Genomic DNA, 18,266 nt, shown 5'->3' with positions numbered 1-18,266 from the left:
CCACTAATCATTTCTACCACTCATAAATGGTAAATGGACTGATTCTTATATAGCGCTTTTCTACTCTCCTGGAGTACTCAAAGCGCTGTATGCAACGCTGTATACAAACTAGTGACGGTATTTAATAATCTATATCCACAAATGAAAATTGTAAATAAATGACATTAGATGAGCACAAATCTACGGAAGAGGATTAGGGCCACTGGAAAAAAAAAAGGATTCTGACTTTAATCTCAGAATTCTGACTTTTTTCTCAGAATTCTGACTTTTTTCTCAGAATTCTGACTTTAATCTCAGAATTCTGACTTTAATCTCAGAATTATAACTTTTTTCTCAGAATTATGACTTTAATCTCAGAATTATGACTTCAATCTCAGAATTATGACTTTTTTCTCAGAATTATGACTTTAATCTCAGAATTTTGAGGTGGGCACCTGCAGGCTTCCAGCTTCAGTGACAGCGATGTGTCCAGTTTGGCAGGTGGAGAACTAATTCACTAAATATGGTGGATATAAGTGATTTTTTGCGTGGCCGAGGGGTCCCCGAAGATGCTATTTTGTTAATGGAAGAGCAGAAGGTGAGTAACAAAAAGAGAAATCGTTTGGTGTCTCCTATTTCTACAGGAAAACAGTTACGGTACAGTTACGGTTAGCATGCTTGTTAGCTTATAACGTTATATAGGAATGAACGTGTTTCACGATGTTACAGTATACTAGGTGAATTGACGTTTTAACTGTTGTTGATCGCAGGATCATCCCAGATGGGTTCGTTGCATTTTATTTTATTGTTCTACTATTTCAGAGTTTTTCAAGGCAGTTAAGCGGAGCTGTGTTACAGATGCTAGCCGCCTGCCAATATCACTGATATATTTGATGTGTACAAGTAAGTTACGGTGTGTTCACACCGAACGCGATGGGCGCGTGAAAAAAGCCCCAAACGCCCCTAACTTGACGCGTGCACATTCGCACCTCTACGCGTGTCCAAGAAAAATCCATCGCGCCCCAAAATATCATATTTTAACGCGCGTGAACAGGTGTTGTGCCAAAGTAGTTACCCCCGTCAAAAATTGTTTCCCCATTCACGGGAGCGCGCAAAGTAGGAGGAGCCACTTGCCCAGCTCCGTTCTGTACGCTACTTGTCACTGATCTGCAGTCGACGCGATAAAGAGTAAAAGCTGGAAAACAGCAGACTCGATGAATTTAATATTAGTTTCGTGATATTGTAATGTGCCGTGTGGAAGACAGTTTACCTTATAATGTACACTGAAATAACCTGCTGGGAATACTTTGTCTAGAAAACGACTTTGATACTATAATACTGTAAAACCAGATGCGATCATGGAAACACGTCGCTCTCCAGTGAATTTACACTCGGTTTACACTTTGTAGCGAAGCTATCACGAATGAGTTTATTTGCAAAATCAATCTCAGTATAACCAATAAGTACAGTAAATTTGGAGAAGATGTCTTATTCACAGCAAAAGTTATGGAGGGATACAGATTTTATCAGGCTGTGTGGCATCGGCTGCCAAAATGTGTGCCCCCCCCCCATCTGTAATCCATATTGCCTTTGCCATCACAAAGGGTATATTTGCCAAATAAGTCACAGTATAACCAATAAGTACAGTAACTTTGGAGAAGATGTCTCATTCACAGCAAAAGTTATGGAGGGATACAGATTTTATCAGGCTGTGTGGCATCGGCTGCCAAAATGTGTGCCCCCCCCATCTGTAATCCATATTGCCTTTGCCATCACAAAGGGTATATTTGCCAAATAAGTCACAGTATAACCAATAAGTACAGTAACTTTGGAGACCATGTCTCATTCACAGCAAAAGTTATGGAGGGATACAGATTTTATCAGGCTGTTTGGCATCGGCTGCCAAAATGTGTGCCCCCCCCCCAATCTATGATGATGCACATTGGCAGAGTTTTTCTTTGTAAATAAATAAAATTTAAAACAACATTTAAATATATATATTTATCGTCTTTGTAAGTAACAGGGCTTTTCAAAAGTTGGCAAGTTAGTTTTGGCCAACCTTTCGTAGGCCTACTCGACTCCGACATTGTCAAATTTTTCCAAAATCTCCGGTCACGTGGGTTTTCCTAATCAATTATGCAAATTAGCTCACATTGTGCGCACGAACCGAAAACCAGAGTGCCTCTGAGCTAACTAAAAGATTACTTTACAATTTGTTTTCGAAAATAACAAACACCACAAGAGGATGGAACCAGACGAGTACAAGATTTTGGTTGCATATAAACTGAAAGGCGAGTATCCAGCGCTTTTCACGAAGAAAGAGAAATTTCTTCTCCGAAGAAAAGCTGCTATTTACGACATTGAAGGTAATAACTGCAACTTTGTAGCGTTTATAAATGTCATCAATACATATATATTAATACATATACAATGGCATAATGTGTAGTCTTAATTTGCACTAACCGATTTAATTAGCTTGACCTTTCTTTGACCTAGTTAACCCCGGTTAATAGGCACATGTGCGTTTATTAAAGTAAAAGTTTTAAGGTTTGCTATTAAGTAGACAGCGTTAACTAAGAACTGTTTTTGTCCTTTTATAGCTTAACTACAATATATTACGTCGTAATTACTTTTGGAGTGGTATGTGCCACACCCATTTACGCAGGTGTACCCACTGTTATGTCTTTATGTCTTTAAATTACATATGTGGAAAATTACTGACAGCAGGAAATTTGGAATTAAACTACTTCGAATTGATATTTGTATTAAAAATAAATCCATGATATCTGAAGGCCATTAGTCATAATTACTTTACACACCCATCACTTTTTTTAGTATCAGTAATACAGTCTTGTGTGTGGCATAATCTTTTTGGTTTCTGAAGTAGTCATACTGTCATAAATATAGAGAACCAGTCCAATAGTCACCCCCAAATTATATCACATAAATAATTGATTCATTACATTCAAGATGTATTGTCATGACTTTTACCACATATAGACCTGTCGTGGTTTAAACAGCTATAATAAACTTTTCTATTTTCTTGTTTATGTTTAGGGGAGCAGCTGTTTTACTGGCGCTACAAAGGCACAGACAAAACCATAAAGACAACGGTAGTCTGTGGGGCTGATGAGGCAAACACAATTTTTTCAGATTTTCATGCCAGTCCTACACTGTAAAAAAAAAAACGTTGCTAAAACTTAAAAACTCAAGGCAACCGACTGCATTTACGTTTTTAGGTTCTGATGGATAACTTATAATTTCAAGTTTAGGTGATAAGTTGCTTTAGCTAATGTTTTTGTGTTGACAAAATTAATAATTGTCCTTTTTCTCAACTCATATTTTATTGTTTTTGCAACGTATTTCCTAAAGTTTACACAAGGTATTAGTTTTAGTTTTGGCAACGTATTTCCTAAAGTTTACACAAGGTATTAGTTTTAGTTTCGGCAACGTATTTCCTAAAGTTTACACAAGGTATTAGTTTTAGTTTCGGCAACGTATTTCCTAAAGTTTACACAAGGTATTAGTTTTAGTTTTGGCAACGTATTTCCTAAAGTTTACACAAGGTATTAGTTTTAGTTTTGGCAACGTATTTCCTAAAGTTTACACAACATATTTTTTTTGTTTTGCCAATCAATTTCCTAAAGTTTAGAAAAAGTATCTTTCATAGTTTTCATGAGGTGCTCCCTGTTGTACCAATGAATGTTTACACAGTTGATTTTCAAATAACTTTGTGTTCAAACACAACTGCACCACTGACAATGTTGACTTTTGAGATCAGCCATTTTTAACATACTGACAACATTCAGCCACAAATAAAGTCCTTCCAAAAACACAAAAAAAGTCAAATTTTTGTAACAAATGTTACTCATCCAATTTTAAAGGTGGTGTTGTCAGACAGAATATCAAACCTATCTTGATAGATAGTCACTAACAAACAGATTCAAAACATCAGATGGCAGGATGTGAACAACTTCCTGGTTTCCATACAGCTAACAACTTTCAAACAAATTTTTCCACCACTTGTCTTTTAATAGTAATGGTATCAACACTCCAATTTCCTGTGAAGTTCAGTATCGCGCCACATTTGTTATAAAACTAATACAAATGTACCTAAAACCAGATTATAAAATTTTTTAAAACAGCTCAAGTTAGAATAAAACCTTTCAACATTTTATAATAACATGTTATACATGAAATCTGCAATCAGCCATGCAAGCTACATTAAGTAAAGTTAGAACAGAAGACATTGATTCAGAACTTTCTGCACCTTACCGTTTTCTTAAAGACAGAAATTAACTTTTTTCAGAGCAACTTGCCACGAAACCCAAAAACAGTAAATCAAAACAAATTGCCATTCTGTTTTACACAAGTTGCATTTGAGTTGAACATGTTGTCAAATAGGTTAGACTTTGGTTAAGAGCTTGGTTTTGAAGCTTCTTATCCTCTGGGAACAGGTAGATGTCAACTCCATAAAAATGTGTTGCACAGCTTCAAATGTGTACTTGAGTTCTTTGGGAAACTCCATGTTGAGCCCATAAAGTAGGCCAAACAAGTAGGCAAAGGCAGTAGGAAGGTCTGGCAGATCATCAAGAATAATGTCCTCTTCCAAAACAATGGCAGTGTTGACCACTGTGGACTGCGAGTTGGGTCCCACGTAGTCCTCCAGAACAGTGAGGATGCCCACCGTAACACCTCGGGTTGCCCTCTCAACTGGATCTGTATCCTATGCAAAATAAAAAACAACAGTACATATAAGTCTCTGAAAACCAAAACTGAAGATTGAGTAGATTTGCATACTCACCAGACATGTTAAGAAGAGTTTGGTCTCGTCGTCGCGAACAAATATCGGTAACCCTTCCAAACTGATGGTTCGTCGATGCTGGACTATGTTTGAGACCTAAAACAAGGAAATCAAATAAGACTCAGTCTCATTTATAAACCTACCATTTTGTTTTTAAAACACATTAAGTGTTGTTGCTCAAAATACAGCCTTAAGAAATAAGATGTTGAAATGAGTTATTACAGATAATTGGTCATGTTTTTGTCAGTTTTTTTTATTTATTTATTTTTTAAGTAATTTTGATGTGCAACAAATGTAGCACACTTATTACAACATTTATAACAAAAAGTGCCATGAGTGGGATGAGAGTTGAACTGTCTGTCATTACCTGCAATCTGCCAAACAGCGCTGCTTGTTAGCTTGTAATCCCATTCAGGACACACTTTTTGAAAACTAACAATTTTTACATCAATTTAGTAAATATTTAATAAAGTATCTTTCGTTACAGTGGGAACTTCAGGTTCCTCATAAACCAGACACAAATACATTTTTATATATTACCTGTTCATCAAACTTCTGCAACAGGGAATCCATGTCATTGCGGAAAGCAGCTTTTCTAATTCGATACAGCTTAATCAGCCGAAGTGAGTAAGTGTCGAGGGCAGTCATGAAGGTCCCCATGAGATCCTTGGTGGTAATGCGTGAGAATTCCGCACAAATCTACAAAGCAACAAAAAAAATATAGAAGAAAACTTTTAAAGGTACATTATATAAAAATCACATTGTTTTCAAATTTGGTTAAAAGAGCTTAATTTCAAAACATTTAGTTAGTCTCGGTTGATCTATTGGTCAGGCCTTGATTGGATTTTTTTTTTCTTTTAGTGGTAGTGGTGGTACAAATTATAACTGACGTATTAAAAAAAAACAAAAAACAAGAAAAATCTGATCGGCAGATTTTACAGTAAGTCTATAGAATACCTAATCAAATGTTGATAAGACAAAATAATGGTTTCAATTGTTACAGGATGTATTGCAGAAAAGAAATAAATCAATAAATTGTATTTTAAATTCATTGAAAAAATTCCATTAATTTTATAGTTATGTAGAAATGAAGTAAGAATAACATCCTGTGGTCAAATTTGTATACTTTCATAACACGTAAGTGACTTTCTCAATCCTGTTCTGTGAGTTTCATGGCTGTTGCCCGCTAAGGGTCAGCACCAAAAGATTCTAGATGCCCAGTGAAGACAAGTCATTGCGGCGACCGTGGTTCAGGGGGTTGGGAAGCTCATCTGTAACCGGAAGGATGCTGGTTCTATCCCCAGCTCTCTCTGTCCTGGTCGTTGTGTCCTTGGGCAAGACCCTTTACCCCACCGCTTACTGGTGTTGGCCAGAGGGGCCAGTGGCGCGATATGGCAGCGTCACTTCTGTCAGTCTACCCCAGGGCAGCTGTGGCTACAACTGTGGTTTCCCTGCACCGATGTGTGAATGTGAGAGTGAGTGAGTGAGTAGTGGAATTATAAAGCGCTTTGGGTGCCCAGAGAAGAGCGAAATAAAAGCAATCCGTTATTATACACAGCAAGTTGACAAGTAAATAGATTTCACTTCAATAGAGTTCATATTTTTAGAGCCAAGTATTTTTTTATATTTTATTGTTCTGCATTGTTAGCTCAACGGTAGCCTTCAACCTTTTCTACAAGATATTGGAGTGATACAAACAGATGCTTCTCAAGGGCACAAGAAATGGAGCTCACGTTCATTTACTCACCCAGACAAGTTTCGAGGCATTTGGAGTTGTTCAGAAGGAATTGTAAAGGTCCTATATCATGTAAAATCAACTTTTTGGAGCTTTTAAACACATTTTAATGTTATTTCCTTAGATTAAAATCCCTCCAGAGTGGTTTTTGGCTTAATTCAGGCATTTCTTAGTTGTCTCAGTGAATCCTTTCCCCATAACCGTGGCTCAGCTCTCTCTTGCAAAACGACTGACTCGTAACATTGGGATTAAAATTTCTTTCTAACAACTCCAAATGCCTTGAAATTTTTCTGGGTGAATAAATGAACGTTTTCAATTTTAGAAATAAGACCACACTGGGGAAAAAGGGAAGAAGAAAAAAACGGAAGTTTTCCTTTAAATATTTAAGAGATTATCTTACCTGTTCTTTCAAGAAGAGAGCTGGCCATCTGAGCTGCATTTCCTTGACCAAGGGCTGCATCTCCACAACTTCTTTCCTCCTGAGAGAGAATGTGATGTCCATCTTTTGGGTGATGAGTGCCATGTTCTTATCCCTCTTCTTCACCTTTTGGTTCTGTTGAGATAATTAATGGGTTGGTTTTGAAAAGTGCATCATTTATATTTTTAATTACATCATCATCTGCCTCAATGTTCTGTTAAGCAAGCACCTGTTTGATTCTTTGAAATGAATGAACCTGAGAAAATTTTAAAATGTCACTAATTTCCTCAATAATTCTCTGCAAAGCACTTTTAGAAACATGTAACAATGTTTGCATGCATAGAAAAAGTCTAGCTATTTTATGTTCAAGACATTGGTAATCTACAAACTCATTGTCCTCTTTATCACTTGATGCTACACCTGAACCACTTGGTAATGTCTCTGGCTCCTGAGAGGTATTTAAGGATTTATCAGGGGAGCTACTTTCACTAGGACATGCATTTGCATGAGAAATCAGTCTAATACAGTTTTTTATATCTTTTGAGTTTTTGTGCTCTCTGCTTGTGTGTGACGTAAAGGTTGTTAAATTGTTGGTAGCATAGTCACATTTTTGGAAAGGACAGGATACAGTCTGATTTTTTTTAAGTGCCTTAAAATATGTGAAATAAATGTATGCTGTGAGCAGTTTTCCTTAAATTCACAAAAATCACAAAAAAAATGTTGAGATCTCCTGCCTTTTCTTAGCCCTGTTGTGTGATCTGCTGAGGTGAGACTTCAATGCCCCTCGTGTCCTGAACGAACAGACGCAGTCACTGTAAACACAGGGCAAATGAAATCCTCTTCTATGTCGTAGCTGGTGATGTCTTAAGAGTACTTCTTGGCTTGAACAGACAAAAGAGCAGAACTGGCACTGCATACAAAAGCTATAATGAGAAGAGAGGAGAGGACAGTGTCAACAATTCAAAAGAAACCTGAATTAATCTCAAATTACCAAAGTTACATTACCTGATAATGTGTTTGGGGCGGGGGGCAGGCACTCCTGTTCTGATTCCTCTCCTTACCAACTCCTCATCAGTCCCTCATAAATCAGGACAAGCAGTGGTCTGGAGTTGGCTTTTAATTCTCTAAATAAATAAAAATAGCAATTAGTTTTAAAATAAAATACCAGCTTCCTGACATTACTTAAGAATTTTTTTGGCTCACTAAAGTGAGCTGATTCTGCCTTGTAAAATGCCATGTGAAACACAGTAAAACAAATAATTTACAAAACATACATTACATCAAATGTTTAATTTATTTAATTTATTATTAACAAATTGTATTCTACATGGAATGCACCAACAGTATACTGGGATGTATTATGTAAGCCAAGGATAATTTTGTGTGATTGGTTTTACAACTTAGAATGACAAACATTGGATTGAGAGTATGAGTGGGATAAAACTCCTGAAGCATCTGTTTAAATTATCAGTGCATTTATTAATGGTGCTCCATAAATAAACCAAAACAATGTTGTTTTGTGCATAACAAAAAGCTCACAATTGTGCAGTCAAAATGTAAAATAAAAGATGCTGAGCATAATAACAAAGACAGATTTTGCAGCTGCTCTGTTTCCAAGTTCTACTGCGCAACTGACAGCCTTGAGTTTGAAATTCTCTTTGTAACCGTGTCTCTTACAGGTGCCATTTATGGTCCTTACACACATAATATGGTAATATTACGTTGAAGCAGAGTACGTATCACTCTGCGAGGCTCCTCGGTAGCCGTAATGCTCCAACAATCCATCAAGCAGTGCAGCTTCATAGCTTACCAAAGTCGTACCAAAACATTTTTTGACATATTTTTTTAAGCTGTGTACCACATAAAATTGGTTCGAGGTCAGTAAGCACAACCAGAATTCATACATAAGGCAGACTGTCGATTTTTGAGATGAAAGGATTTTAGGCCGTGCGTCAACGCGTTAGCCCGGTTAGCTCACTAACGCCACCCAGCCCCACGCACGGGGTGATCCGCGGTAACTAGTTAACGGAGATTTGCCCCGTTAATGCAGTTATGGCATTAACTTTACGCTGACAGCACTAAAATAGTCATCTTCAAATGTTTTCTTTTTACCGACCAGCTCCTCTTTGATAGCTGCCGTGTCCATCTTGTCGTTGCCTGCAGGTGAAGCGATGGGGGAGGGGGAGTTGTGTTCAGTGAAGGAGAGAGGCGGAGTAACACAGCGTAGAGACAAAAGTGGACGAAAGAGAGGCAAACTTGCGGCTCCACGAGTATAATGATAATGTAGACTATATCGATATAAACTATATTGTCACATCTCATATTTCATTTAGTGGAGCTCGCTGGCCATGAGGACTCCACCACCCCGTTCACACAGAAACTAAAGCACACATTTTATTGGCTAGATGTGATTCGAACAAATTAAACAACATGGCAGCAGGCGCCCCCGAACTTTATTTTATTTTATTTTATTTAAATAGCGGCGGGGGGTTGCTGCCGTTGGTCATGAGTGAGCCAGCCTATTTTGTTTCGTTCGGTGGTATGGCGGCCACAGACTGCACTTCATGAAATACGCATAGGGGGTGTCGCGGAGGCTTGTCAGATATGAGCGCGCCTCTTTAGTAGCGAAGTTTGTCGGATTTTCATTGGTTTGTGACATGGAATCTTAAATGATATAGTAAACACATACCCATAAGCCACAAGGCTTCTTAGCCAAGAAAGTAATGCTATGCTAAGTTTCGGAAAAATACGAAGAACTTCAGTTGTGATATTTCTAACAGACAAATTGAGACTGTTCAAACATATACTGTCTGATATAATAAAAGAAACATTACTTGCCTTTAGAAACTTGAGATGAACGATCTATCCAGCTCCTAGCCTCACGTTCTCATTAAGGCAGACGGGCAGGTGGCTTTCAGTCCTTGCAAAAGCGCAAAGTAGACCCCGTAGCATCCAAAAATATGAGATGCGCATGCGTACTCAGGCACAGAAAGGCGCCAACAGCTTCAACTCATGTAAAACTTGAATTCATTCATTTTGCCAGCAATAAATTTCATCTGAGACCAACTTTTGCTCCAAAACGTTAAATGATTAGTTGAAACCCTTAATGTATTTGAGTTTATGGGCCAACTGAACTTTTATTGTTGAATTGTGAAAGAAATGACTGTAAGCTCAACAACTGCAAGTTTGATTTTTTACAGTGTACTGGGGCCCATTGCGGGCAAACAAAAACAAGAGAAGCCATTTCAAAGCGGTTCTACTGGCCAGGGATGTCAGTCGACATCAATAATTGGGTGGGTACTCCAAAACAAACTCTATGTAATTCGACTACAGCTAAATTATTTTAAGAGGAACACAGCAATGTTTCTGTATCTCTCAAAATAAGTTATGTAAACCTTGATCATCAACTATTGTGTTTGTTATTGAATTGCTTTTATTTTTGATTAGGTTTCACAGTGCGCACTTTGCCAGGCAAGTGCTGCAACAATTAAAAAACCAGCAGAATACATTCCGATAAAGGTTAGTCATCGACCATAGCAAATAATCACATTTAATCACACAATGTTTTCATTGCTTAGAAACCTACTGATTATATACTTGAAAAAATTATAACAGTAGACTAGCATTCTGTGTAATTTCAGTATTATTAACTTAACTATGATTTTCTTTTTAAGGTCTCTCAGCCATTTGAACTGGTTGGGATGGACCTCATTGGAAAACTTACTGAAACCAACAATGGACATCAATACATATGTGTTTTTATTGATTATTTTACAAAATGGCCACAAGCATACCCTTTAAAGTCAAAATCAGCCGGGGAAGTGACAAACTGTCTCATAAAATTCGTCCACCAGTTCGAAGCCCCGAAAAGGATTCTTACTGACCAAGGCAAAGAATTTGTCAATTCTGTAAGTACTTTAGTCTTTGGCAAAAATATGTGAACTCATATTTGAATAATTTTTTGAAAATGGTTAATTTTCTGGTCTTTATAAATCTGTTGTTGAAATATTAGTATGACAGCTGTTTATTTAAATTCTTATTGTAATGTGCTTATAGCCAGTGTATATAACTTTATTTTGCAGCTCAACAAAAGGGTTTGTGGACTGTTAAAAATTAAAAGAAGCCTCTGCTCCCCCTATCACCCTCAAACGAATGGGCTGGTGGAGAAAATGAATGGCACCATCCAGAGGTAAATTCTTGGAGTACATGTTATACATTTATGGGGGTTCCCTTCAAACAAAACATTAATGCATGACATTAAACTATTAAAAACTGTAAATGATCTTTCATATGAATGTCTTCTATGTGCTTTCATTGTCAGAGCCCTGTGTAAAGTCATTGGCAACCAACCACAAATGTGGGATGAGTACCTGGATGCTGTAATGTTTGGACTCAGAACTAAAAAACAAGTGACCACCAAATACTCGCCTTACTACCTAATGTTCGGCAGAGAGGCTCGCTATCCTTCCGAAATCCCAGAAGAGTTCATGGTATGTCTTTTTGTCTGTGACAAACTACACGGAAATCCCACACAATGAAACATTTTTAGTTTTTGAGGCGCAGGCAGATCAGTTTCAATGGATGCTATGTCACCGCCATAAAAGGACAACAACACTGAATATTTCTATGGATTGTTCCACCCCTCAATAACAGTTTTCTTCATGTCCAATCAATCCCAGGATACACTGAAGCTTTGCCAGAAATACATTGTGTCTTAAAACCTTACCAAAGACACTTAATGTAAATTTTCACTGTATTTCTCAGTTCTTTTATGTATTATCTGTGTATCTTACACAAATTATAGTAATGATAGACATGTCTTTTGATTCAAAGGTTGATGAGACTGTGGAAGACATTGTGGGGCAGGAGGAGGTGTCGGAAGACATTCAAAAGCATCAAAAACTGTTGGAACTGGTGAAGGACAACGTGGTCAAAGCTCAGGAAAAAACAAAGGGCAAAATAAAAATGATGAAGAGAGATGTCGTCTTCAAAGTTGGTGACAAAGTTTTAAGAGCTAACATAAGAAGCCAGCAGAGGAAAGGGGGGAAACTTGAAGCAAACTTTTTAGGCCCTTACATTATTACAGCAATCCAAGGTAAAAGTGCAGATCTTCAGGATTCCAATGGGACAATCATTCCAAAAGTAAATATTGACCAACTAAAGTTAAGCAAAGACAGCATGCCAAGAGTGCCACACCGGGGTTTAAAGAAAACAGCAGCCACATTACTAACAGCACAACCAGGTCAAGCAGCACCAGCATCTGCTCTAGCTTCACAGGCTACAGCAGCACCAGTGGCGGTAGCACCAGCACCTCCTCCTAGAGCTACACAGGCTACAGCACCAATGGCATCACTTACATCACTACCAGTTCAAACTAAACATCCATTTCCAGTTCCACAAGGTATACCAATAACGGTATCAGAACCAGAGTCAGGAGCAACAGCACAGAAAGACAACGAACCACCAGAACCAGCCACAAGTGCTACAGCACCAGAACACGCTACAGCTCTACAAACCGAATCCAAAACAGCAGCCGACCCAGCCTCAAAGACCATAACAGCAGACCAGGCCTCACAGACCACAACAGCAGACCCAGCCTCACAGACCACAGCTCCAAATGCTACAACCACACAAGCCTCAGCTCCACAGATTACAGCCCAGCAATCTACAGCACAAACCATAGAACCAACAGAGAAATGTAAATAAATATAATATTTTTTTATTTTTTAAAAAAGGACTTTTGTTCCTATGACAGTGTTTGTTTCATTACTCTGTAGATCATGGCATAGGAAATTTTACACCTTTAAAAAGATTTTGTTAGGTATATTTCCTAACAGAATATTTAAATTTAACAATATGTTAATGCTTTAAAAAAACATTCATGGGGCAAAACATTATAGAAAACTTGTAAAAGGATGTAAGCCACATGTGTAAAATTACACAAATGAAAAAGTGAGTCCTTCAAAACTGTGAATCTTTCTTTTGTTGTTGTGTAACCCAGAATGTTCATGATTGATATTGTACATCTGATGTACACTAAGAGTGAAAAGTTTGGACACACCTTCATTTTAATGTTGCTTCTTAATTTCCTTGTCTATTTTGTAGATTCATTGTTGATTAGAACTCGAGGCATCAAAACTATGAATGGACACATATGGAGCACTAACCCTAACACAAATGATGTAGTAAACCAAAAAGTATGAAAGAACCAAAAATATATTTTATATATTAGATTCTTCAAATTAGCCACCCTTTGCTTTGATCACTGCTTTGCACACTCTAGGCCTTCTGTCAGTGAGCTTCATGGGGTAGTCACCTAAGATGATTGTCACTGCATGAAAAGCATGAACACACAGAAAAACACTGAATGGGAAGGTGTTTCCCAAATTTTGACTAGTAGTGTATGTTCTTCATTTTCTTCTTTTCCAAAATTGCTGTCATATATGCTGCTAGTGACATAGAATGCCCACTACAAGAAGTATATTAATGTTGTGATGATGACTGCCTGCCAGCAACAGTTCGAAAGATCAAATACTCTTTAAGACGCTGCTTTTAACAGCCCAAAAATTGACACTCTATTTTACAGATAATAAAACTAGTTTTGGAGGAGAAAAATAACATTTTTCCAGAAAAGGTTATGTAATAGTAAAGGCCACAGGTGCAAGCCTTGAGCCTGAGTATTTTAAAATATAGTCATGTAGCTGCAACTAAACATAATTTTAAAAAATTGTTGCAATAGGTGTTTTTGCTGGAAAAAGATATGATAGGGGGCAAGAGCATTTCTATTGCTATGTATTTAAATTTCTTTTCTTTTATTAATATGAATTTATTTAAATTTCTTTGTAGAACATTGTAAGTGTAACTTTACCCCCAAATAAAAGCAAATTTAAGTTCTCCTTTTTTTTTTTACAAAATACAATGTTAAACCATGTGCCCATTTTATCAGCGTCTTAAAAGTATTTACCCTGAAACACGTCTTTTGTCAGACAACTACATAAGAAATTATGCATTTGAAATTTTGATTTACATTTAGTCCTGCTGACTTATCTCTTTTTCTCATTACTTTTTGTAGATATAATGGATGCCTGGGCTGGAAAGAGTCCTCACATTCTACTCTCCAGAATTGGTGCTTACAAATTATTCTACTGGGATATCCAACAAATTGGTCCAGACATGGAGTTGGAAAGTGAGGTACATTGATCTTTACTGACAACAATGCAACTATCAGTGTTTTATTCATTGACAACAGTTAACAAATGTTTACATTTTGTATTCGCAGTCTATTAATGCATATCTTGAGATCATGGTGAGACAATGCAATCGTCATAATTCAGCAAAAGCAGCATTCATTGATTCATTTTCAATGACTGCCATTTGGAAGAGAAAAGCTCCAAGACTCAAGGTAGGTATCTCTAGAAAGAATCTTGTGTGTATTGTTTAAGTACCTCTGATCATATCCACATCCAGATTTAGATTGGATAACAGCTTATGCTGAAAGAATAAATTGAGACTGGGGTTAGTAGATGTGGATAGTTTATCAGACTTGACAGTTCTCTTTTGTTCTCTGTTTGTCTGGTTTCCTCCTCTTTTTGTACACACTCCAATCAATGCTTGATTTGAAATTTTCAAACATTTGGGCTAATATCTCTTTTGAAATCATCAACACTGCTTCATCTCTTTAATAGGTACCTTTTTATTATCAAGTGATTCTTACGTCACTGTTAAAGAGGCTTAAGAAAGCATTAAACATTATTCTGCAGATGGTAAAAGGATCGCATTGAAAATGATTGAAAATGAACTCCATGTCCAAAAAAAATCCTTAGAAAGACCTTTATTAGTCTTGGAGGAAGTAATGTGCAAAACCACTTATAAAAAATATAAGATAGTCCAGCTTCTTGCACAGGTTAAAGAAATGAGGGGTGAATCATGGCTTTCGCACAGTACTTTATAAGTGGATGATATATAATATATCATAAATTGCTTTAATAAAAAAGGACTCTAAACAACATGTTATTGCATTTCTTTCTGAAGTGAATATTTTTATTGTTTTGTTTCAATTTAAGATCAAACCCATGGAGCATGAAGTCATTCTGGGAATTGTAAATGAACATCATCACTGGACATTAGTGGTAAAAAAATAATTGCATTTACAATATTCATCAAATCAGTTTTATAAGACAAATGCATGGCATGCAGATAATCTTAACTCTTGAATTATTACATGTAATTCTCCACATAATTTTACTGTAGGTCATTTACCCACAAGAAAAGAAGTCACTGTATCTTGATCCACTCGGAGAAACTAAACAAGGTATCCAAAATTGTTTGGAATCAACAAGGTAAGGATAAATGTTGAAATTTATTTTGACCCTTTATTAAACGCTTTGTTGCTGTTGTTATTTATGTGTTTATTATGACAATTATAAGTATGATGTCAATCAAAAAAAATTAAAAAAAAATTGGCACTCAAAATTAAAAAAATAGCAGCAACAGGTTTGAATTTTTGTGTTGGCCTTCTGATATTGTGGTGTTATGGGTTAATTTTGCCTTTAAAGAGAAGTCTCCCCATGTTTCAATGTTTATTTGAGGACCTGATGTCTGTATGAGATGATGTTTTTACATTAGAAAATATAGCATGGGGAGAATAATGTTTAGTAGTTGCATAAAGTGTTGCGGAGGTTTAGCACTAAAACATCAGACAAATGTCTAAAATAATTTCACATAGGTTATACATGTGTGAATTTCATCTTTGCTCCTCCTCCACATCTCTTCAAAGTGTACTGTGTAAGTGATTGATTTCTATATCATGGGCGGAAACGGGAAAAAAAGCAGAAGTAATTGTCCACGGAAATGCGTTGTAGACTTTTAAAAAGTAATGATTTTAACAAAACATGTGGTCAGTTCTTAACTTGATGTTCAACAGACACTTAAGCTCTCCATACTGTTCACCTTCTTGTGTCACCAAAATTTTAAAACATGTTATTTGTTTTTATTGTACTTGTCTTTCAGGGCATTCATGCGAAAAAAAGGATGCAACGTCTCAAGATGGACTTGTGACACAGTCAAACACCCAAAACAAGTGGACGCTACCTCATGTGGAGTCTTTGCATTGAAAGTACGAGTCTTAACCGTAATACATACATATATACGAGAATATTGGAAATGTTGTGTTGTAATAAATGTTAATGACAGGAAAAGGAATATAAGATAATTACACAATAAAAGAAAGAAATTGATTCACAGGAAACAAATTACTATAAAATAACATTTACGATATTAGCCTATTTAGTCATCTTCGAATCTCTTTTTCAGTTTGCTGAAAAGATCTTGCGAAAAGAGTCAATAGACTTTCTGTCTACAAAAAAGGCCATAAACACACACAGGCTGCAAATTGCCACCACTCTTCTCCTAGAGACAGGTAACTCATTTTCCACCATTCAGTGTTCTCACATCATGAATATTTTCATCATGATGGCTGTAGAAACAAACCATATAGTTGTTTGAATGAAGTAATAAGTGCAGTAGGTAGTATACTCTATGTGCTATTTTTTCACTTTTTAAAACAGATGACTTGACAAACATCTGTCATTTCTGCGGGGAAGAAGAGCATGAAACTGACAACAAATGGGTAATGACATCAAGAAAGACTGCTAAATGTTATGATCAATTCCCATAAATGAAATTTTAACATTGGGATTTGTAATTATTTATTTTTTTACAGATTCAGTGTGAGATGTGTTTGCGGTGGTTCCACCAGCTCTGCGTGAAAAGCCCACCACCAGAAGATGTGTTTATTTGTCTCGCTTGTACATAGTTGACACTAAAGGTCCACAGCTAGTGTTCTTATGGCACACATTGTCGAGAACACATATCTACATATATAGATGTAGATGTTAAATTAAAAAGTCTAAAAAACCAAATGGTCTCCAAAGTTACTGTAGTTATTAGTTATACTGTTATTTATTTTGCAAATAAACTCTTTCGTGATAGCAACGCCAAGGTGCATTATTGATGGGGGGGGGGCACACATTTTGGCAGCCGATGCCAAACAGCCTGATAAAATCTGTATCCCTCCATAACTTTTGCTGTGAATGAGACATGGTCTCCAAAGTTACTGTACTTATTGGTTATACTGTGACATATTTGGCAAATATACCCTTTGTGATGGCAAAGGCAATATGGATTACAGATGGGGGGGCACACATTTTGGCAGCCGATGCCACACAGCCTGATAAAATCTGTATCCCTCCATAACTTTTGCTGTGAATGAGACATCTTCTCCAAATTTACTGTACTTATTGGTTATACTGAGATTGATTTTGCAAATAAACTCATTCGTGATAGCTTCGCTACAAAGTGTAAACCGAGTGTAAATTCACTGGAGAGCGACGTGTTTCCATGATCGCATCTGGTTTTACAGTATTATAGTATCAAAGTCTTTTTCTAGACAAAGTATTCCCAGCAGGTTATTTCAGTGTACATTATAAGGTAAACTGTCTTCCACACAGCACATTACAATATCACGAAACTAATATTAAATTCATCGAGTCTGCTGTTTTCCAGCTTTTACTCTTTATCGCGTCGACTGCAGATCAGTGACAAGTAGCGTACAGAACGGAGCTGGGCAAGTGGCTCCTCCTACTTTGCGCGCTCCCGTGAATGGGGAAACAATTTTTGACGGGGGTAACTACTTTGGCACAACACCGTAACTGTACCGTAACTGTTTTCCTGTAGAAATAGGAGACACCAAACGATTTCTCTTTTTGTTACTCACCTTCTGCTCTTCCATTAATAAAATAGCATCTTCGGGGACCCCTCGGCCACGCAAAAAATCACTTATATCCACCATATTTAGTGAATTAGTTCTCCACCTGCCAAACTGGACACATCGCTGTCACTGAAGCTGGAAGCCTACAGGTGCCCACCTCAAAATTCTGAGATTAAAGTCATAATTCTGAGAAAAAAGTCATAATTCTGAGATTGAAGTCATAATTCTGAGATTAAAGTCATAATTCTGAGAAAAAAGTCATAATTCTGAGATTAAAGTCATAATTCTGAGATTAAAGTCAGAATTCTGAGATTAAAGTCAGAATTCTGAGAAAAAAGTCAGAATTCTGAGATTAAAGTCAGAATCCTTTTTTTTTTCCAGTGGCCCTAATCCTCTTCGGTAGATTTGTGCTCATCTAATGTCATTTATTTACAATTTTCATTTGTGGATATAGATTATTAAATACCGTCACTAGTTTGTATACAGCGTTGCATACAGCGCTTTGAGTACTCCAGGAGAGTAGAAAAGCGCTATATAAGAATCAGTCCATTTACCATTTATG

General features: G+C 36.8%; 2 protein-coding genes across 2 annotated transcripts; one reads left to right on the top strand and one right to left on the bottom strand.

Moving 5' to 3' along the window:
- Window positions 1–4,382: 4,382 nt before the first annotated feature.
- Window positions 4,383–7,099, bottom strand: LOC146617690 (uncharacterized). The gene is made up of 4 exons (XM_085372966.1): window positions 6,919–7,099; window positions 5,324–5,482; window positions 4,784–4,879; window positions 4,383–4,705 (listed from the first exon to the last, which is right to left on the bottom strand). The coding sequence occupies exons 1-4, from the start codon at window positions 7,039–7,041 to the stop codon at window positions 4,385–4,387; spliced, it is 699 nt and encodes a 232-aa protein (XP_085229092.1). The 5' UTR covers window positions 7,042–7,099; the 3' UTR covers window positions 4,383–4,384.
- Window positions 7,100–10,949: 3,850 nt separating this feature from the next.
- On the top strand, window positions 10,950–16,762 carry LOC146617689 (uncharacterized). The gene is made up of 11 exons (XM_085372957.1): window positions 10,950–11,125; window positions 11,258–11,426; window positions 11,770–12,634; window positions 14,009–14,127; window positions 14,216–14,338; window positions 15,000–15,065; window positions 15,187–15,275; window positions 15,946–16,051; window positions 16,249–16,354; window positions 16,503–16,564; window positions 16,658–16,762. The coding sequence occupies exons 1-11, from the start codon at window positions 10,950–10,952 to the stop codon at window positions 16,748–16,750; spliced, it is 1,974 nt and encodes a 657-aa protein (XP_085229083.1). The 3' UTR covers window positions 16,751–16,762.
- Window positions 16,763–18,266: the final 1,504 nt, after the last annotated feature.

The sequence above is a fragment of the Diplotaxodon limnothrissa genome, linkage group LG15, assembly GCF_057381915.1.
Source record: "Diplotaxodon limnothrissa isolate DT_005_m linkage group LG15, D_limnothrissa_male_GT1.1, whole genome shotgun sequence".
NCBI lineage: Eukaryota > Metazoa > Chordata > Actinopteri > Cichliformes > Cichlidae > Diplotaxodon > Diplotaxodon limnothrissa.
The sequence above is the reverse complement of the archived record's forward strand: the minus strand, read 5'-3'. Positions and strand labels throughout refer to the sequence as shown.

Excerpts from the sequence above, each read along its gene's own strand:
- LOC146617690 (XM_085372966.1), bottom strand. The coding sequence starts at position 7,041 with ATGGCACTCATCACCCAAAAGATGGACATCACATTCTCTCTCAGGAGG. Across the intron at positions 5,483-6,918 it reads CTCTCTTCTTGAAAGAACAG|ATTTGTGCGGAATTCTCACG; the intron begins GTAAGATAATCT and ends GTTGCTTTGTAG. Across the intron at positions 4,706-4,783 it reads AACTCTTCTTAACATGTCTG|GATACAGATCCAGTTGAGAG; the intron begins GTGAGTATGCAA and ends TATTTTGCATAG.
- LOC146617689 (XM_085372957.1), top strand. The coding sequence starts at position 10,950 with ATGACAGCTGTTTATTTAAATTCTTATTGTAATGTGCTTATAGCCAGT. Across the intron at positions 15,066-15,186 it reads ATCATCACTGGACATTAGTG|GTCATTTACCCACAAGAAAA; the intron begins GTAAAAAAATAA and ends ATTTTACTGTAG. Across the intron at positions 15,276-15,945 it reads AATTGTTTGGAATCAACAAG|GGCATTCATGCGAAAAAAAG; the intron begins GTAAGGATAAAT and ends CTTGTCTTTCAG.